This window comes from Neodiprion lecontei, chromosome 4 (assembly GCF_021901455.1).
Source record: "Neodiprion lecontei isolate iyNeoLeco1 chromosome 4, iyNeoLeco1.1, whole genome shotgun sequence".
NCBI lineage: Eukaryota > Metazoa > Arthropoda > Insecta > Hymenoptera > Diprionidae > Neodiprion > Neodiprion lecontei.
Window position 1 is genome coordinate 10,979,536 of NC_060263.1, and position 22,751 is coordinate 11,002,286.

Consider the following 22,751-nt stretch of genomic DNA (forward strand, 5'->3'; position numbering starts at 1 on the left):
TCAAATTGCCTCGACTGTCCTCGTTGAATGACGAAATCTGTGTAAAAGAAATATAATTAAAGTTATAATAAAAAATATAAATACTCAATGTTGGTCCAGTAATTGAACAAATATTGTTTTGAGGAACATAAGAGTGCTCTAAGATCTAGAAATTATTTATCAAAATATTGGTATTATATGATTGAATCTAATGCAAATTTAAAAGCTCAATATTTAGTTCAACATTCAACAAGCGTGAAAATACTTAGTAACTTCAATTAACTCTTAATTTACCGATCATTGGTAACTACAATCAATTATTTGGTACAGCTATAAAACCAAAATTGTTTCTGATATTCACTTCCTGAACATTTCGTGAACTCAAAACAATGAAGTTTCAATTTCACTATACATAGTATTATAAATTTTACTTAATTGAAATCGGTATTTCCAGTCAACAAATTTACTACAAAAATGAAATTCATTTTTGTTCAAACCGAAATCTGTTTTGAGATAAACATAATTGAAGTTAACATAATAAATATAAATTCTCAGTATTTGTTAAGCAATAAATGGAGAAGGGAAAATTATTAACAAACCTATAATAGTATTTTTAGCAGTATCGTTAAATGGTGAAACAGGAATTATCTGGCGCTTTTTTCCTTGCGCTCTAGGAGGCTGGCCTGTAAAGGTACTACTTGCGATGGCTTCTTTAGTAAAAACGCCATCGATCAAACGACGAGCTATATGAGTAACTTGCTTGCCACCCAATGCGTATTCGTAAATATCACTAATGCAATAAATTCCTGAATTGCCAAGCTGAGTCATCTAAATAATTAAGTAATAAATATTTAATATTCAATATTCATATTAATTAACTCTTTAACGGTGTAATTTTACAATAAACACTTACTGGTTTTAGATAATCTTCACCGAATAATTGACTTGGTGGCGGCTTTTCTTCAATTACGTCGATCTTCTTTTTTTTAGCCGATGTCCCCTCCTTTCTTTTTATTTCTTCCTCTTCTTCTGATCCATCTTTCTGAACATCGTGCTGATGTAATTGTGCGTTATCAGTAGAAGTAGAACGATTAGAGATTCCATTAGCAGCACGAAGTCTTTTCAGTTCAGTTTTCAGTTTATCTTGAGATGGACGGTTTTCAGAATCAGACGACTCCAAACTAGATAAGACTTGACTTGTACTTTGATTAATAATCTGAGCAACATTTTTCTGGGTGTCGACGTGACGTTTTGTTAAAGACTCCTAGCAAAACAAAATAAACTTCATTTAATAATTGATCTCAAGTAAAAAATCCTAATAATAATACAACTTATTTAAATAATGAAATGATATAAATAATAACTACCTTCTCCTCTTTTTTTTTTACTTTTCTTGGCCTTTTCTTTTTTTTAATTTACTTTCAAAGGGGATTCTTTTTTCAAGATTCGTCTAGACTTGATCGGAGATACAATCACTTTTTTCGACGTCTTATTAGATTTACCCGGCTTCTTTTTGTGCTCTTTTAACCACTGTTTTTGTTTAGCTTTCAATGCATCTTCATCATTTTAAGTAATTTAATGAATGTTAATTTTTACGCTCATGCAATCAAATTTATTTTTGATTGTAATAAAATATTTATTTATCTCCACGTGCCTTAACGTAACCTAAAAAACTTTTACCACAAACAAAAAATGTAAGCAATTCATCCTCTTCCACTTCAGTATTCTTCTCATAAATGACGTTTTCATCCTCAACAATTGTTAAAGAGTTGTCTGCTTTGCATTCCATCAAAAACATTATGATAAACTACTCTCAATCAGTATCAACGAAACTTATTAAAACGACGCTACGTATCATGTAAAGCCTCTGTGAAATCTTGGCGCGCTCACCCACTCACGAACCTTAGCTTGGGATCGTATGTTTATATCCCCACCGTATAAAAGGGGGAAAGAGATAATAAAATGTATAGTTGAACTAGTAAAATAATGTTATTCGGAGAGATTCGGCTCAAGTCGTGTAGGTAAGTATATCTCACGGTCTTACATACAGGTCTTGCAACGAACTGAAATTTGAGTGGTGGGGGTAGCCGCGTTATTGTCCAGATTTTTTTTGCCATTACTAGCCACTACGCGGCGTTGTCAGTTATTCATAGGCATATGTGTGACATTGCAATGTAAGGTTATCTGTGTATGAGTATCAAAAAGACTGGTTAGGGTTCCGCCAAATAATAATAATGAGCGTATGAATAACTCGTAGCGCCGCTCTTGTGGCCATAAGTTGTACTTTTGTTTCAGACGTGAACTGACCACCCCCCACCACGTTCGTTGCGAGACCTGTATCTGAATGTACTATAGGAGGCTATAGTGCAAATAATAAACAAAAATAAATGAGAAAAATAGTTTAGCGATTTCATAAACGTGTTCCAAATATTAAAGTTAATTAATTAAGAAATAATTAACCGAGAAAGTTTGAAAATTGAAAACAAATAATACGTTTTTTTTTTATCAAACCTTATTGCTTATATAATATGTACTCCAATTCGAGAATAGTGTTAATTTACTTTGTGTAAATTAACACGGTCAATAACAGTAAAATAAAATTTAATTATTGCATAAATAACCATCAAAAAATTGAAAAAATAACGTTACAATAAATAAATAAAATAAATAAGCATAAATAAATGAATAAATATACTTTTTAGGTTATAATATAACTTTTCTCGTTATTAAAAATTTCTTTAGAAGCAAATGAACATTTGACTGCTTGTCCAGTGAAAAAAAAATATAAATTATGGAAATACAGTGATCAGGAGGTAATAATTTAATATTAATATGATGCTACCTATATACTATATACTATATACTATATACTATATACCTATATACTATATAATATCCTACTTTACAACATTTATAAACTGTGATGATTATTTGTAAGAAAACAAAAAATGTGACAAGTATTTGACACCTCTTGCTTTAAAGAAATAAATTAAATACTTGTTAACTAACAATGAAAACGACTATGAATCTCAAATAAGCATGAGCTAATTTTAAAAAAAGTCACGAGAAGAATAATATTAAATATTTATTGATAAAAAAATGCACATTTAAAAAATTGAAAAATTTGTAAGTGAATTTTTTTATTTATCATTTTTAAATAGTAACTATTTGTTCATTTATTTAAAATCTGAAAAATTTACATTTGTTTGCTTAATTTACAATCACACAATAGGGTAATACATTAGTATTATTTTATAAATAATTAACAAATAATTGATTGTTTGCAATATTTTCTCATTATAAAGTAAAAATAATTTGTAATAACATTGTTTTCTTTCAATTTCATCACAATGAAATTTCCAAACAATCGTAAATTTTCTTTACATACTATTAATATGTAATTACGTTATTGCATAATATTAAATATTAATTACAATTCTTCATCTTTTAGGTTCCTTTGAAGACACAACAAAGATGGAAAAAATGCATGGAAAATTACCATGCCTTAGAGGTTCGTGTTGGTTTAAACCAACAAATAAAGGTTTCAGATACGAATTTAGATACTGATTTAAATGCGGATCCAGACGCTGATTCAAATGCAGACTTGGAAGATGATTTAAATACGGATTCTGATACGGACTCAAATGCGGACTAAGATGTGGACTCAAATGTCGATTCAAAAGTGGACTCAGATATAGACTCAAATGTGGACTCAGAAGCAGACTTAAATGCGGATTCAAATGCAGACTCAGATCGTAAAGAAAATATTGAAAACGACCCTGATAATAGTGAAAATGATTCTAATAGATGTGAAGAAGTACAACGGCAAACTTTTGAAATGATATACGATGGTAGTGACATGAACGTTCCTAAAGCTGTTTCTTATTTAATGGATTTATGGTGTTACTATTAGCCTGCTTCTGTACTTTCTATCGTATTTTGAGCCCTATTGGCTTTATATTTCATTCCATACTCTTTTGTAATAGTAGTGTGCTTTATATTTCATTTCTGTTATTGCTTATTATATTTTTATTTATTTTTGTGCTTATTGTACCGTATATCGAGTTCCTTGGACTACAACCGAGCGTAGAATCAGCCTCTAAATATTACCGCACCTTTTTTTTCTATTACTATTGGCAATTTTATATTATTTTTGCCTGTTATTCTTTTCTCTGTATTTTGTTAAGTTAAGTTCTGCGAATTATTCTTGTGTACTGCGGTGTATTTAGTGTATTTCTTTATTTTGTAAACTCTCCGAAATTCTCACTCTCTCATAATTTTGTATTTCGTATTCTCTCAAAAGTTACGTTCAGGAATTCATTGTTTAATTCCTCAGGTCCGTGATCGTTATAAATTATTGACTCTATCGTTTATGAATAATTCTATCGAGAGTTATGTTCAGGAATTCATTGTTTAATTCCTCAGGTCCGTGATCATTATAAATTATTGATTTTACCGTTTATGAATAATTCTACCGAAAGTTATCTAGTCGACCGTTTACACTACCGATTTTGTAAATTGTTAATGAATGTCAATCTCTCGTACTGGTTATAATCTATGGTAAATTCGTCGTATTACCTACCGAACTATTGTTACGTTGTTTTCTACCGATTGCAGTAGAGTTCTCTCGTTTCTAATCGACAGAATAATAATTTTCGTAGCGTCATTTGCACCTTGGGTAAGATCACGACGCCCAGTGACGTGTAGTTTTAAGTAAATTCTTGCATTATATCGCATCTCCCGACCTACGTTCATTTTTCTCTGTTAACTGCCGTCTCTCGTTTCAAAGCTACCGTTTACTGCTATTCTACCGAAATTATTGTGAACAACGATTGCTTATTTTATTAACTACCGCTGTCGATACCATTTTATTTGCCTGTCTGAACCATGTAAACTTCTCGACAATATATGATCGACTGACCTGTTCATTTTCCTTCTGACTTGAGTTTATTCTTTATTTCGTTATTTTCGTTAATTCTGTAATTACTGTTAGCTGCCTTGAATACCGCCACTCTACCAGGTTGTACGTGTGAGTACCTGAGCCTAGCCAGCCATACAACGGGTTCTCTATTTATTTTTTGTACGGTTTTGTGTTATTTTTATTGATTTGTATTATTGTCTGAAAATCGACGCTAACGCGTCTGGCGCCCAACATAATTGATTTTGTTACAGTTTGATATTTTGAATAAGTGGAGAATCGCACCAAAGTGTCAACGGTAAGTCCTCATCCGAGGGTAACAGAATTTAGCGTTACAACACTTACAACAGAGATGAGTAGGGAGATCTCCAATGCTCGGCTTTTCGTGATACCAGCTAGATTGGAGCGTCGACGTGACACCTAGGCGGCCACGCACCGAAGGTGGCCCATTTCCGACCTGACACCTAGGCGACCATGCACCGAAGGTGGCCCACAATCGTGTATATATAGATATACTCGGTCGCTCGAGCAAGTGGTTGCCAATCGCATCCTTGTCCCCGCTCGCACAGATGTTTCCAGGAATGCAAGAATTGGGATTTTTCTTGTTTCAATTATGAATGTCAGTAAATAAAAGTATCTCCAGATTTGATAAATTTTGGATTCAATTAGCGGACGCTGGACCAAAATAATTAACCATTCCCAGCCCGAATACTTATTTTTTTTTTTTAATAAATATTATTTTTTTATTGATATGAAAATATGTGACGCCTGGTGTTCTCGAATATTTGTACACGCAGTCTATGTAAAAATATACGAAGCCAGCTCGATAACATTTATGCAAAATGTGCAATGGGCAAGTGGTTGGGGGAAATTATTTTTTTCTCGAACTGAATCTTCCAAAGAATCATCAACGAATTCCGAGCAAGCTCCGTAAACATATCGAGCAAACGCGCGTACACGGACGTAGCTGTAGCGCAGCTGAGTGGATACCACGTGAGGATGCAGTATTGCGGGACACGGGTTCGATCCCGGGTCGCTTTTTATTTTTTTATTTTGTTTTTTATTTATTTATTTTTTTCTTTTAGAAGAGAACAAATAATTGAAACAATAAAATACCGAGAGTGAATCGATTTGTTCCCCGTTTTTGGCGCCTCTTTTTTTTACTTAATCCCCGCCCCTTTTTTATTACGGGTAACTCAGAAGAGAGAAAATAAATGAAAGTGAGAGTGGACCGACTTTTTTTTTCCTTACATTTTTTTTTATTTCATATTCTCACTTAATCCCGCTTTCTTTTTTGTGTTTTTGATAACCGAGAAGAGAAGAAAAGAATGAAAAAAAAACAATTCCGAGAGTGTGTAGATTTATTTCCATTTTTTTTTTCCCGCTTCGTTATTTGGTAACCCGGATGAGAAAAAATCTGAAGAAAAAAAATGGAGACCGGGTCGATTGTATAAAAACTCTCTTTTAGCTGTTTAATAATATTACAGTGCCATTAAGACAGATAATATTAGAAAATTTAGCAAACTTAAGTCTATACATACTCCTAAAGAGTTTCACACTAACAATTGGTTAGTTAACCTATCTAAGACAGAGTTACCTTCTGAAATTAAGGATACCTTATCACTCGGTCCTAATCATGGTTTACCATATAATAATGTTAAGTTACCTATTGATGATATTGTAAGCAGCGTAGAATTAGCTCTCTTTAACAAAAGTGGAATCACCAAAGATAAAGTAAGATCAAATATCAGCCAAATCATTGGCAACAGACTTGGCAAAAATCCTCCCACATCTCACTTTCAAATAACTTCCAAAGTTAAACAAACCAAAGAATTTTTAAAACAGAATAACCACCTAGTAGTCACCGATGCTGACAAAGGTAACATTACAGTCGTCATGGAAAAGATGGAGTTTGAGCAAAAATGCCAAGATATTCTTAATGACTCGACCACCTATACTCTTATCTCTCGTGATCCCACCTTAAAAATACAAAAACAAGTCAACGATATGATAAATCTATGGCAACAGAAAAAATTTATAGATTCCAACTCTGCTAAACACCTCAAAACTTTTAACTCTCTTCCTCCTAAAATATATTTTCTTCCTAAAATTCATAAAGAAAATGTTCCTCTCAGACCGATTGTTTGTAACATCAATTCTCCCACCTACAAAATTTCGAGATTTTGTTCTTGTGTCTTATCAAACATAACAGGTACATCCGACTATCACATCAAGGACACTTGGTCTTTTGTAAACAAAATCAGGGGAAAAACAATCCCTCCGGATCACCTGTTAGTATCCCTAGATGTCAAATCACTGTTTACCAACATCCCAACCAATCTAGCAATATCGATTATCAGTAAAAACTGGCCCAATTTGAAATCTCACACCAACATCAATAAAAAAGAATTCCTAGCGGCCACCAAACTTTGTTTAGATTCATGCTATTTCGCTTACAAAGATAAATTCTACCAACAAATCTTTGGCGTAGCAATGGGCTCATCAATTAGCCCAGTAGTAGCGAATCTAGTACTCGAACATTTTGAAAAAAAAAAAATCATTTCAAATCTCCCTTTCAGCCTACCTTTTTACTATCGATACGTAGACGATATTATAACGTGTGTGAAGAACGAAAACCTACAATTCCTTCTTAACAAGTTTAACAATTTTCACCCACGTATTCAATTCACCTTTGAGTTGGAAGAAGTTGGAAAAATCAGTTTTCTAGACACTATGGTAATTAACCACAATGACACCATAATTTTAGATTGGCACCACAAACCAACCTGGTCTGCGAGATACATTCATTTTAACTCACATCATCCTATTAAACATAAAAAATCTGTCGCCATATCCTTATTTGATCGTTGCCTTAGAATCTCAAACCCTCAATTCCTTAAAAAGAATTTAAAACTTGTTGAAACAACTCTTATCTCCAATGGCTATCCTACAAAATTCATTAATGATATCAAAAAGTATAGAGTAGAAAAAATGTACAACTCGATTGATTGGAATTTAGACTCCAACAATCCAACCGATGTTAATGATAAATTTAAAAACTCTATCTCTATACCGTATATAGAAAATCTATCTAGCCAAATCAAAAAAATTCTGAATGACGAGGGAATTGAAATTACTTTTAGAATTTCTAATACTACAAAACTGTCTCTGTTTTCTCATCTAAAATCTGTTACTCCTAATTTAGAGAAAATTAACTGTGTATATAAAATACCATGTCGAGACTGTAGCAAAAGTTATATTGGACAAACGTCACAACACCTAAAAAATAGAATTTCTAGCCATCGTTCTAATATCAAATGCCATGTCACTGACAGATGTGCTTTAGCAGATCACTCCTTAAGCCTGGGACACAATTTCGATTTCAACAATTCTATAACCCTAGCTACAGAACCGAATTGGTATAAACGTATCATCAAAGAAATGATTCATATCTTTAAGAACAAAAGGAACTCCGTTAACAAACGTACAGATATTGAACATCTTAGCCACCTATACTCCAACATTCTCTAGTTCACACAATTTTGTTTTCAAATCTTGGCGCCCCTTACTCCGATTGGTCGCCTGCCTTTTGTATTCCATGACTTTCGAACATAGATCAATATCACTCGTGATCAACATAGATTCACGGATCGGTTCCCGCTAACCTTCACTTCCGTCCGAAATGCTGTATCACTAACAACACCCAAGCATGTACTGGTCGTCATTTTTTGTGAGTAATCTTTTCAAATTTAACTAATCTTTTCCCCAATTCCAATTCCCACATTATTATTAAGCAATTTTCTGACATATTTCAATTCTCGTTTTCCAATTTTTCCTCTTATTAACCTTTCTCAAAAAAAATTTTTGACACTTAACCTAAAACTGTCACTTTGACAAGTTTTCTTGCAACTGTTTAATTTTCACCGATTGTTTACAACAACAAATATTTGTTTAAACATATTTCCTTTGCTCTCAATTCAGATTTGTTGTTTTGAAGCATCCTGTTTTTGTTAATTTATTATAGAATTTATTCCTGAGGATGGTCGGCAGGGCCCGGCCGAAACGTCGATTCTTATTCTCAAGTCCTACAAAGTATTAAACTTTCTTCTTCCTGACCGGATTTTTCGACAAACTTCATTCTTCAATCTACCTCCTGGTCACAAACTTCATTCCTTAATAATATTACCCCCATTCAGCCGTTTCCCCACCGAAAATCTTGAATCCAATCATTGTTTAATGAGATCATGCACAGTATTTCAAAACCTGTAGAAAAATCTGATTTTTGGAGAAATATTCAAAAATGACTGTACAAAAAGATCAGGCGGGTTCCCGAACATTTAAACAAGAAAATAATTATTCAAAATTAGACTTTTTCATGGCATGCATTGACGTTGCCAAATTAACAAGTAAACTAGTCAAATTTATACTAATAACCATATTTTTTTTCATGCAACAACTAATTACAATAAACTAATTTATCATTTATATTAATTTTTCAATCTACACATTTTGAGGGGACTATCACATCAATCCGCAACGATAAAAATATACTACAGTTGTTCAATACACGCGTGGTCAGCATGATCTCATTAATGAAGGCGTAATGGGATTTGGGGAGGAAACAAAGTGAAGGTAAAGGCATGTAGAATTGTCAGATGAATGTCCGTAAGAGTTTGTTTTTTCCAAATATTGAAGCACTCATGAACAAATACTATTGAAATTTTTGTGACTGAATAACGTCTGGATTTCACAGAACGTCAATAAGAAAAGTGTTGAAAGAATTCTGTGAATCATACTTTTGTTGATTGTTTAGCCGAGTGCACTATAATTGGAATGAAATTAATAATATTCCAAACTATTCTTGAAACAGGATAATAAGCATGAACACTTAACTTGTTATTCAGCAAGAAAAATTAATGCACTCGTTTTCGGGGGGCACCACGAGAAGGCAATCAACACCACCCCCCGTTCCCGTATTTAAATTTTTGGGTTAAATGTAGAAACATTATGTATAGAGCCAGTGATTCGCCAGTTAAATCATTATAGCATGTAAACTAGCTAGCCATTAGGGCTATATGCCATTTTCCGATATTCAACCAAAAAATTTATATACGGGTTGAAGCGCAGCTCGCAGAGCCTCTGTTAATTGCCAGGTACGACTTCAAACCAAAAAAAAGGAAATACATGAAGCGCAGCTCATAGAGCCTCTGGCAATCGCCAGGTACGACTTCAAAAAAAGGAAATACATGAAGTGCAGCTCATCGAACCTCTGGCAATCGCCAGGTACGACTTCAAAAAAAGGAAATACATGAAGTGCAGCTCATCGAGCCTCTGGCAATCGCCAGGTACGACTTCAAACCAAAAAAAAGGAAATACATGAAGCGCAGCTCATAGAGCCTCTGGCAATCACCAGGTTCGACTTCAAACCAAAAAAAATGAAATACATGAAGTGCAGCTCATCGAGCCTCTGGCAATCGCCAGGTACGACTTCAAACCAAAAAAAAAGGAAATACGTGAAGCGCAGCTCATAGAGCCTCTGGCAATCGCCAGGTACGACTTCAATAAGAGAATACTTAAGCGCAACTCACTGAGCCTCCCCGGGTACGTCTTCACAACAGAAAGTGTCATGAAGCGCAGCTATGGAGCCTCCGGTTGACGTCAGGGTACATCTTCGCATTAAGAGCTTCCGATTCAATTTAAATACCTTTAATTTTTTGTAACTTACTGTTCGGCTTGTGTATAGTACGAGATGATCCGGACTGTCGTACTGCCCGATTGTTGAATGTAGTCTGAGCGAAAACCTTCACTTTGACCATAAAGCGTAGAAGCTCTATGCGATGCTGAAGGCATTTCACCTTCGTGAAACCAGTCAGGATACAATCTGGCAGTATCTGTAATAATATCATCCATAAGATTGATCAAAAGACCTTCGCAAGCCCAGTGCGTCTTCCACAATCGATAGAAAGCTTCGAGTTGCGATCTGACGATACTTTCGAACTTGTCTGTGGGCCGGCTCAGATATGACACCGATGGCGCATCAGCGTCAGCATGTTCATATTCCCGAAGTTCAGTATACACCTAATTTGGCGATGATGCTTCCATCGGAGTTTCAACGGTTCCAAAACGACATCGATCGCACGGAAATTTGCGCAGGTTGCGCTGACCTACGTAACCAGCAAAATAATTGATTGCACAAAGTTCGTAGGTCGGTAACTTCGTTTCTTTCGACGTCTCCGCGTTCGCCATTTCTGTTTCCTGCTCTTGCCTCAGAGCTTCCACAGCATTTTCAACTTCTGCCGTATCCTCGTCAAATTCGTGTTCGTTGGGATCCGCAGGCATACTCTCTGGCGTATCGAAAGCCCGAGCTACCATCGTGCAGGGTTCTATTAAAGCAACGGCGTCAGGACATTGTACATTTCCTCTGCTGCCGCTGCCGATGTATCCGGTAGAAAGGATGTGTCTCAGAGACAAGCGAACCATCCGAGCCGTGGGGTTTGGGTTGTAACCACCTCGCTGGCGAAATTTCGAGAAGAGGTGTTCGACGGAATCTTGGTTGCACAGTCCGGCTGCCAACTCGAATCCGGGATACTTCTCTTTTATCGTCGTATACGTAAGTAGAATAGCTCTCACTGTCAGAGGCAGACCTCTCAGACAAGGCACCTTTTTCATTACCGGTGGTTGCGATGTATTTTCAGCCGTCCCCTTTCTCCTTGGGTCAGCAATCGTCCATTCCGAAGAAAACTTCACGAACTCTGTCAGCGTTTCCTTGATCTCGGGATTCTTGTCGGCAAGCGGACGCTAATCAGGATTTCGGCACAAAAGCTCTTAGGCATTGCATGAATCGATGACTTTATTCATACGCTTAGCAAAAGCTGCGCTAGCCTGTCACGTTTCCGTGTTGAGCTCGTGTGGATCCTTGCCTGCAGTTGTTATTGCCGCTGCAAAACGGCGGCTCAAAATTTGAAAAGCACGCTTAACGTTCATCGCCTGAAAGGACGATGGAAACAAGTGCGCCTCGGAGATGTGAGAGAGTAGATTCGAGGTAGTACTGCAGTTATCGTATCTCCAAGTTTTTACAAAATCTTCGTACGAAGCGATAATCTGACCCCTCCAGTACAGTATTTTGTGTGTTCGCAACGTGCTCCAAAGACGTTTTATCAAATGAGGAAAATCGAATGAAGCAAAGTAATTTCGGCTGCCGCTCATAAAGCACGGACTCTCCTCTGACACTTTTAAACAAGAATTGAACAATTTTTGGTTCAGGGGACCCTGATCACATGTCACGAGGTGAACTACGGCTCCAGCTTCATGCAATCGACAGAGGCATTCATCGACCAAGGTAAGAATCTCCTCGGCCTTCATGCCAGTCCCGGGAAGAAAATACGCGAGTTGTTGCCGCCATGATTGATTTGCGTTCAAACTGTCGAGGCAGAAAACGAAGGCATAGCGCGCGCGTTCACCCCTTCGGCCGAGTGGGCCGAGATCAACCAGACCTTCGATGCAATCGAATTTCTCCGAATATTCTTCAAATTGTTTGATTGTCATCTCGTCCCATTTTAGAGCGCATACCCTATTTTCGATAGGCAACTCTTCAATTTTGATTTTCAACTTCTGGAATATGAAATCGCAGAAGCCGGGTTTTATGTCAACCTCCGAGATCCAATTGCGCACGGTACTTTCCGCCGGAAACATGCATCCTGCATCTCTCAAACGCGTATACGCAGACGCTGAGTAGTAAAAAAGCTGCTTTGCAAGATCTTTTTCTTCCTCCGAGTAAGGAGCATTTTTCCGGTGCAATTGGAGCTTCATCATCGTTCTTGCTGCCGGCCGCAAACTCTTTTGCTGATCAAGAAAACTATCGAGGGACAATTTTTTTCTCTCCACACGTGCACCTGTCCTCAAAGCTCGTTTCAGCTTCTGACGGAGTTGTCGAATCGTTTTCGTCTTCGATGCATTTTCCCGTATCAAAGAGGCATTTTGTTTACGCAGATGACGCAACACTTTTGCATGAAGTGACAGATCACCCACACATGACATGTGTCCCTCAGGCGTCTGACATGCAGGGTTACTATCATCGGGTTGCGGTTCTACGCTCATCCACGTGCAATTTTCGTCATCCGAATCAGCAAAGCTCACCACTGTCTTCCTATACTTACGCGCATGCTCCGAAACGTGCAAATCTTCTTCACCTACGCGCGTATGCACACACGCCGATGCCGACGAGTGAACCGTATCAAAGGCGGACTCACCTGTGCTTTGTACCTCTACAGATTCACAAGGCATAACAAGCACCGTTTCCGTCAAACCCGAGGAAACGGTACCCGCCGGTATGACAGAGTGGTTCGCCGCAAACGCGGAAATGAACGGCACCGGTTCATCCGCAGAATCGTTGAGAATCAACGACTCGAACTCAACCGGGTGCGGCGTTGCGAGAGAAATTGCATCACTTACCATTGTACGGACTGCGCAATCATCCACTAGACCTTCCACATATGTGGATGAAGTTCGGACTTCCGGGTGGGCCTTCGAATCGTCAACACTCTCGAGAAACATAAGAGGAATCGCCTGTTGCGAAAGTCTGTTGCCAATGAAGTACATCGGGCTGAAATGCTCCCGGCATAACCCCCACGTCCGTAATGTTTCCGGTGATAAAGTCAGCAAGTACTTATTGCCTGCGATTTCGGAAAAAATGTACCTGCATTAACAAGTGACTCATCTGCGCCAAACCGCGCCGTGTGAATATATTGACTTTGAAACTCGATAGAAGAATTTTTTTTTCCTACCACAAGTTTTGGTGATAATTTTGAGTACTTTGCGATAAGATAAAAATCAGTAAAAAAAAAAACTTTCTGCAGATGCGAAGAACATTTTTTGTTGTCATCATAAAGTGAAAAAGTTTGAAATCAATCGTTTAAAAAAATGTTGTTCAGAAAACCTCCAGAAAACTTTATTTTTTCTACTATGAAATTAATGTAAATATATTTGCAAGCAAGTGCAATGATTTTTTTTTAATTGTCTCCTTTCGAAAATTTCTGTTTTCGAGAATTCATATAGGTTTAATTTCTGATCGTTTAATACCCCGCATACTTCTTAGATGCAACACGGAATATTTCTCCGAATATATATCAAAAATTCACCCTTCACAATTTTACCAAAATTATAAAAATTGAATTTAAAATGGAGTGAAAATTCTGAACAATTTCATACATTTTCAGAGAAACGAACAAATTCATTCTATAATATAAGAAAGGAACATGAACGGAAATTTGTTCAACAATTTATTCCCACCATAATTTTTTTATAAGTTTTTTGCATCATCAAGAGACACGGCATACGTTTCTCGGCAGACGTCTGCCACAGGGCAGACGTTTCTCATATATTATAGATTCTTGGTGATCGGTCAATTAAGAAAACGTAATTTTAGTTGACGTTTCGACCCGGATATGGGCCCTCCTCAGAACGATTTATTTTAAAAAACTGTCAAAAATAACAAAAAAAGGAATTTTATAGTATAAATCATGGTACTAGAAGTAATCGGACCTAATTATTGTAGATGTAATACTCTTAGAGCTATTAAATATTGTTGATAGTAAGACCTTATGATTAATTGAGATAAGGATGTTTTTTGGTGTTATTTACCTTTTGAATTAAGTAAGTGTAACAAGATGTAGTCAAATTCACAATTACAATTGGTGGAAACAGTGTTCTTTTGAGTGACGGTAGACAATGTCAATCTTCAAGTTATTTTATATGTGGGAGTTAAAAGTTGGTAGTCATTAATTAAAAAGATTAAAGAACTATGTTTCTTCACAGTCAGTATGTCATAGTGTTAAAAGGTAATTAAAGAAGGTCGTTTTAGCAATGAAATTAATTCACAGGTGTCAATTGAGTGGAGGTAGGCTCTTTATAATTAAGTTCTACATGTCTAACGAAAGATTGTTGGTTGAACCAATTGGATCAACAGGTGAATAACGACTGATGGGAGAAAACAATATAATCCAGAGTGAAGGTGAACCTATTATAAACAATTATACAAAAAAAAACAATAAATATTTTGTAAGAAAAGTTATGTAGAAAGGACTGTAAATGGAGACGAGATAATTTTTTTTTTAAAAATAAAAATAGTTAAGGTTAAACAATATTTGTTGTGTGGGCAGAGATTAGAGGTTTGTAAATATTGCTTAAATGTTCAACGTCTTGTCTGAGATTAACGGAATTGGTATGACCTACAATGTTGCACATTTCTAATAACAGTCTTCTATAGTAATTGTTTTCTTCACAAAGGATGTTTGTGTTGTCGTAATTAAATGTGTGCTGTTTATCGATAATATGTTTCGTTAGAGCTGTGTGCCGTTCTTCAATCTCATGTATGTTGCGTTGGTGTTCCCTAATTCTAGTATTGAGATGTCGACCCGTTTGACCTATGTAGACTTGATTGCAGTCATTGCATGGTATTTTATACACGACATTAGATCGTTTGCCTATGGGGATCTTGTCTTTGCCTGTATCAAAAACTAGTTGTAGGTCTTTTGAATTTTTTCCAACAAACTTTACATTATATTTAGCGAATAAACGATTAAGTGACTCAAATAGGCCGGCTACATATGGAATGGGGATATATGTAGTAGCAGGTCTATTGTTATCTTCAACGGAAGCGGAGTCAATATTATGGTCAAGTATGTTGTTGATGTAGGAGCGTCTCTTATTAATTTGTTGTTGTAATAGGCGATGAGGGTAATCATTCGATCTTAGTACATTGTATATGAGCGCCAGGTTTTTTTCGTGGAACTCTGTACTAGCTAGCTCTGTCAACAAGGTTACAGATGGTGCCGATTTTGAAGGACAAAGGATGGTGAGAGTTAAAATTCAAGTATCTTTGTGACCATGTTTTTTTGTGAAACCAATCTGTCCTAATATTATTATTGCTGTGTATCAATCAGTCGTTATTCACCTGTTGATCCAATTGGTTCAACCAACAATCTTTCGTTAGACATGTAGAACTTAATTATAAAGAGCCTACCTCCACTCAATTGACACCTGTGAATTAATTTCATTGCTAAAACGACCTTCTTTAATTACCTTTTAACACTATGACATACTGACTGTGAAGAAACATAGTTCTTTAATCTTTTTAATTAATGACTACCAACTTTTAACTCCCACATATAAAATAACTTGAAGATTGACATTGTCTACCGTCACTCAAAAGAACACTGTTTCCACCAATTGTAATTGTGAATTTGACTACATCTTGTTACACTTACTTAATTCAAAAGGTAAATAACACCAAAAAACATCCTTATCTCAATTAATCATAAGGTCTTACTATCAACAATATTTAATAGCTCTAAGAGTATTACATCTACAATAATTAGGTCCGATTACTTCTAGTACCATGATTTATACTATAAAATTCCTTTTTTTGTTATTTTTGACAGTTTTTTAAAATAAATCGTTCTGAGGAGGGCCCATATCCGGGTCGAAACGTCAACTAAAATTACGTTTTCTTAATTGACCGATCACCAAGAATCTATAATATATTACATACGAGGTCGAGAATTCTTATTCATCAGCAGACGTTTCTCATGATGCATGAAAGCACTCATCTTTCATTTAGGAAATGATATTTAAAAAAAAAAAATTTGTATGCTGGATAGAATCGAAAAAAAAAAAAAAAAAATTTGAAAAAAAATTAAGAAATAAATATACCAAGCATTCTTCAGTACATCCTTTTTCGCATAGCGTTAGTTATTTTGGATTTTACTGTTCTCCGAGATTCTTGCACTTTTCCATTTCGAAAAAAAATGCAAATAATTACAATGCAACACTTACCGGTATTTTTTACCCACGCATCAAGGCGGCAATCTCCTGCCACAGGAAACCTGTATAGTTTTGTTCCCGTGAATTTCGAATTCTTACAACCACGGTAAGCGCAGAGATCGCGCGGACGTTGCGGTTTGTTTTTATCCATTTTTGTATGTTTTTCGACGCAGCAAAGCACATACAGAAGTCACTCCCTTATTACGAGATTACGATGTTGAGTATTCGTAACACGAGTTGCGACTCACGATCGAAAAATTGCTAGCTAGATTTGGGGGAAGCCGTGATCGCATACAATGTAATACATTGTAAACTTCGTCGTTTCGGGATATATTTCGAGATATACATGCAAATTTTCTCATAAATAATTGAATCGAGAGTCGACCGGCGAAGTCGAAGTATAATGCAAAAAACAATAAACCGAGTCGATTGTGATAAAAAAAAAATCAATGAGCTTTCAATTTTTGGATCCAACATTTTCGGTGGGTAAACGACCAAAGGGGGGTATATTTGGGTGCTTTTTTTCGACTATTTTTTTTTTCGGTCCCATCAGGAAATTTTTTTGGAAAGACAAAAAAAAAAATTCCCTGAAAGTTTGAGCCCTTAATATTAATATTAAGTCCTAGACCAAGGCGTGTAAAGATTTCCCTTTGAAAATACACGAAAACTCGGATTTTTTATCTTTAAATTTCTATAGCTCAGCGGCATTTCATGGCATTGCTTTGACCATAGACAAGTATTTCTCACAATTAAACGCTCTACAAAAGTGCCCATTGCGGAAAAGTCGTAACTCACACCGGCGAGGTAGTACGGGTCACTAAACCTGATTTTTCCATGAAATTCGCGTTTTTTCGCATTTATCTCGTAAACAACAAGAGATACAGAAAATTATTATTAAAAAACAATACATGTGTTTTTAGTAATCTCTATTTTCCATTACTGTCAGAACTTTTCCTTATTAAAAAAACATACGCCCATTTTATATCAGTCTTGACGAGCATTTCTTAAGAATTTTGAGAGATGCGAGATCGGAACGACAAAATTATTTCAGTAGCAACAATGTATGGACCCCTCTCCTTTTCTGATATAGGCAGCCAGTTAAGAGGCTTCACAGTGTTCAGTTTAGTGCCAGCTCTCGAGGTATCAAGATGGTAAGTAAATTACATAATTATTTTACATGTATGGAAAAACCGGCAGGTTTGACGCTCGTCTATTTACTTAGATTAAGGTCCCGCTGACCTGGCATGTCCTATATATATTTCGTGACGTCAGAAGCGGGGAAATCGCCCGCACAAATCCTGATAAAACGGGGGTATGAATCTGACTGGGAAAATTTTTAAAAAATAGCTTGAATAAAATTGTACGTCTGTATCTCAGTCACTACTATCGCAGATCACTGATAACGTCTAATAAAAATAATGATGAACTCAATAAAATCACGTCGCGTCAAAGATGGCCGATCGGGCTAGCGACTTGTTGAATATTCACCGTTTGTACGATATCAGAATTTCTTTCACTTTTGCCAGGGAGATACAGACGTACAAAAACACACACGTAATCCGGGAAAACCTATAGCACCAGTCAGTTTTCTGTAAATATGTCACGATTTGTGCGGGCGATTTTCAGGTGACAGGAGCCCGTTCTGATGCACGAGAAGTCTGTAATTTAGTTCAACGTTGAACCTCCAGAAGCGTTGTAGTCGACCGAAGCGGTACAAGATGGTAAAACGACATGGTAATACGCACACGTCCTATGTTTCTGCTAAAGCAACAATCTGCAGTGCCGACGAGAGCATAGGCTTTTAGGTGGATACGAAAAAATGTACAAACTCACTCAGAATAACCGCTAGATTTTGAAATTCGTGCATATCATAAGGCATCGTTTGGAAATTGTAACATCAGTTCACAATCGCGGTAACTATTCGTAATCGCACGTACCCGACTGTATGTGAACGAGGCATTCCATGCGAAACCGACCAACCCGTGACCCCGACCAATTTTGATTCTACTGAAAATTTTACACTTTCTTGTACCTGCCAAAAGCAGTCTTTCTGAAATATTTTAGATGTTTGTCTCAACCCATCCAAACACCTTAAATTTATCAAAATTTCGCACAATTTTTTTTTAAATGCTCATGGCTTTTCCAAAACCCGATATTAAAATAACATACTGTTTCTTTTCTCGTTTTGAGTCGTAGTTCCGCAAAAAAAATTATTCTTTTTCATTTTATTGAAGGGTTTTGGGGCATTCTACATCGAGTACGCACCACTTAAATCTGCCTTTTTTCATCGATTTGATAGAAAATCATTAACAAAAACGAAAATACCTATCCTATAATTCCTGTTCGTCGAAAAGGCAGATATAAATGGAGAATAATTGACATAGAATGCCCCATATACGCTCCGGATATCCTCATCTAATAGGAGCATCGATGTCCGCAAAATTGTCATACTTACAGATTATTGACCGAAAGATTAGATGCGGCAGTAAAATTAATACCGAAATTGCAGAAAACACGCAAGTATAGGCATGAGGGTTTAGGGTTGAGGTAAAAAATTGTGCTCTTGAACAGACCATTATTTATTTATTTATAGCAAATTTGGGGGAGGGGGGGGGGGCGGTTGACAATCGTCCGAACCTGTTTTAAAGATTACCCTAATATATACGTGAAATTGTTTCTGAACCGGATGTGTTTAACAATAGTAGAAATACATCCCGCAAAAAACCTATGTCACTGTACATACATACAATTACCGTATACAATGGTTCAAGATTCGTTGCAAATATTTTACAGGGCCGATCCTTGTTAAAACTCTGATGAAGATTTGCTTGCCAATTTTTTCTGTTTTTAATTCTCAACAAATAAGGATTTCATGCTAAAATTTGCTTCATTTCATTGGTCAATTACGCCTAGTTCTGAATGATGCTACCAAATTTTTTTTTTACATTAGACGAATTACCTGAAAGTTACTCATTTGGTAGAAATGGTTATAAAACTACATACCGTGACTTCTCGTAGGTGGTATACGCTACGGATACGCTAGTGAGTTTTGGGTTGGTTTCCGCATCGTATACGACCTACGAAAAGTCACGGTATGTGTTACTACTGTACATCAAAGTCCGGCACGGTCAATCATGCGCCCAACTGAAAATTGCTACGAAAAACCATAAAAAATCATTCGAAGACGTTACAATTTTCTACGGATTCACTCCAATCTTGTAAGATTTCACAGAAATTTGGAACTCTCGAAGGAATCAACTTCTTCGGATTCCAAGTACTATCCCTCCTTTTTTGAAATTCAATACCACTCGTTTATATTATAATCCTCCCTCTAGTTTATTGAATGTGAAACAATAACAGTTTTCCGTGAATTTCTATCAAATGAGGAACTTTCATGAAGCAATTTTTCTAATGACGAAATAACTTATGTAACATCAATGATGTCTGGCGAAATTGCCAAACAATGCAGAAATAAAACATTGATCAATAAGTAAAATTGATTCCCTCAACCATCGCACGAGAGATTTTGTCATGAATATAGGACTTTTTACGTGTGTATCAATAAGTGCTATGAATGAAAAATTCCTAATATTTTAAACATTATTACCTGCATTTCTTCTCTGCCAGATATTTATTTTCCATCAGATTGACGCGGACGGGTAAAGTACAATATAAAAAAAACATTCGCGTTTTATTGTATCGGTATAGGGAATAAGTGTTACGAGTGCTGACTTCAACCCTGATTTTCTAGTAAATGCATGAAACAATTGTGTTAAAAATTTGTAAAGATATTAATCGTTATCCAAATGAAAAGTTTTAAAAAAACCGAGCTCGATTACACACCACAGAGCTTACCGTAGTAATATCTTAATTTTATTTCGCAGTAAACAGATAATTCGGGCATGAATCCAAACTAATTCAAATCAGCTTGACTTCATTTTCCAGAATTCATTTATTTTTCAGTTAATTCTCATTATTTCAGTCAGAACTTTTAGTAGTTCAGTTTTCAGTTATTTCGTATTAATTCAATTAATTTTCATTAATTCAGGTGCATTATAATGAATTCACAAACCTATCGGCACGACAATTCACCGAGTTATTTCCCCCTCGGGCTGCACGGTAGGGTTTTCTTGAACGTGATTCGTAAATAGGAGGATTATGGGAAGTTGTGGGATGAATAGTGCTGACCAGATCAAGGAGAGTATTTAGAAAAATTATATTTTATTAAGAAAACAAAAAATATTTAATAAAAATTGAAAGTGGGCTGGTTCCCCCCCCCTCTCCCGCCCCTTCGGTTTCGCCGACCACCTCCTCGACGGCGGCGGTTGCGATTGCGGCGGCTGCCTTCCCCTCGAGGAACGGGACCGCCGGTGGCCATAGCGGCTTCCACTGCCACCCGGACGGCCTCCGTGATCCGTTCCTATCAACAACCAAATAATTGTGATCCAATGTCACGAGCATATTTGACCGATGAGCAGCTATTCTATATGAAATTATAAAATACGAAAACAGTGAAAAGTAAAACTGTTTCGCCACGGCAGTGACAGTATACAGCGGTTCACACGCGGCGAGGGTATAACATCCCAACTCCTTGGGCAATAAAAATGTGTCAGAAAAATATGGTATGCTTCGCGAAGATATCTACTGACGGTCATCGTTACATTATACTGGCTACTGCATAGTTTTTGAAAATTACACAATTAAACCACTTTTTAATTCTTAGACAGACTCTTTCAATAACTGCAAAAAAAAAAAATTGGAAACAATCAAATATGTAGTTGGGGACGTACCTCAAGCGTCGGGCTAGCCGCGCGATCAGGCCTCGCCGCCGAGGAGGCAGCAGGTGAGGGGGGCGGAACCACCATCGCCGGGGATTGAATTGGCGGCGGTGGCGGCTGTAAAGGGGCCGCCATCAACAGCCCCTGTCGGTCGCCGTACAATTCCGGAATCTAGGCAAAGAAAATGCATAAGCACACGCGTAATTGCGTACGAAAACACAAGATTACTTACCGGCGTTAGGGGCTGTTGGGGCGCCTGCCGCCAACCATACCACTGGGGCGGCGCGTAGCCCCAGTGGTATCCCGGATGCTGGGGATTCGGGGTGACCCCCCACGCCACCCCCGGCTGTTGGAGTGGGACCGGGGGCCTCAGCCGCACATTCACACCTCCGGGCCATTGAGGCTGTGCCTCAACGCCCGGAGGTGCTGGCTGGTCGGGGTCCACCCGAATCCCCGCCGGATTTGAATACCCTTCATTGATATTTGCTAAAAAATAAAGTTCGCAAAATTAGTCCCATGCCAAATCAACGATTTATCAAAATCAACGCGAGCGACCTTCCCTACATCTGCGTTGCTAGTGCGGCAGTTGCCAGGTGTTTAGGTATACATACAGTACTTGGAGATACAGAAAAATATATCGCTCACGAATAATATAATTCATCAAAATCTTGGTCCCGAATTCACAGCCTATATACCGGATCGCGATGGCCACTAAGCTAAAAATAATCGATGCATCGGTTAATCGAGTCGAAAAAAAATTATGGAATAAGACTCGATTGAATCGGTAATAATTTATCGATTAATCGATCATTTGATATTTTACTGAAATTGTGCATTCGAATCCCTAATTTAGTGCGGTTTATAAATATTCTCGAGCTGCTGAAGCTGAATAGAGGGTGGCTCAAAAAAACAAAAAAAAACAAACAGAAAAATTAACGCCCCAATTCAAAACCTGAATAAACTAAGATCGCGTTTCTCTATCCGCAAGATCTTTTTGAAGCGAAGCTTTCCAAATCAAAGCTCTTACGCACGTTTGTAATGGGGATCTAACTCAAGAAAAGTGAAACGTCAGAAAGGGAAGTTGCAACGCGTATTGCTGCTGTGAGTAAAGCGAACCAGAGTACTAGAGAAGGTAACTGCGAAAGTTTCAGTGTAATCGGGTTATAAATATTATAACTATGAATGATTTTATAAAAAAACGCTCGGTGTGCGAGCGGCTTGTACAGCGTTCGTGCGCTGCGGTAACGGAATATTAC

At 36.9% G+C, this 22,751-nt stretch overlaps 1 protein-coding gene across 2 annotated transcripts in view; it reads left to right on the forward strand.

Annotated features, from left to right (window-relative positions):
* The window catches only part of LOC107226377 (tubulin polyglutamylase TTLL5), a 310,488-nt gene that overhangs the window by 275,154 nt on the left and 12,583 nt on the right, over nt 1-22,751 (forward strand). Inside the window, exon 15 of one of the 2 annotated variants that reach the window (XM_046739187.1) lies at nt 3,431-3,976. The exons of the other annotated variant lie outside the window; for it this stretch is intronic. Within the exon in view, the coding sequence (XP_046595143.1) occupies nt 3,431-3,440 (10 nt within the window). The 3' untranslated portion in view covers nt 3,441-3,976. Of the gene's footprint in view, nt 1-3,430; nt 3,977-22,751 lie in introns of those variants that run through there. 2 annotated transcript variants of the gene reach the window in all.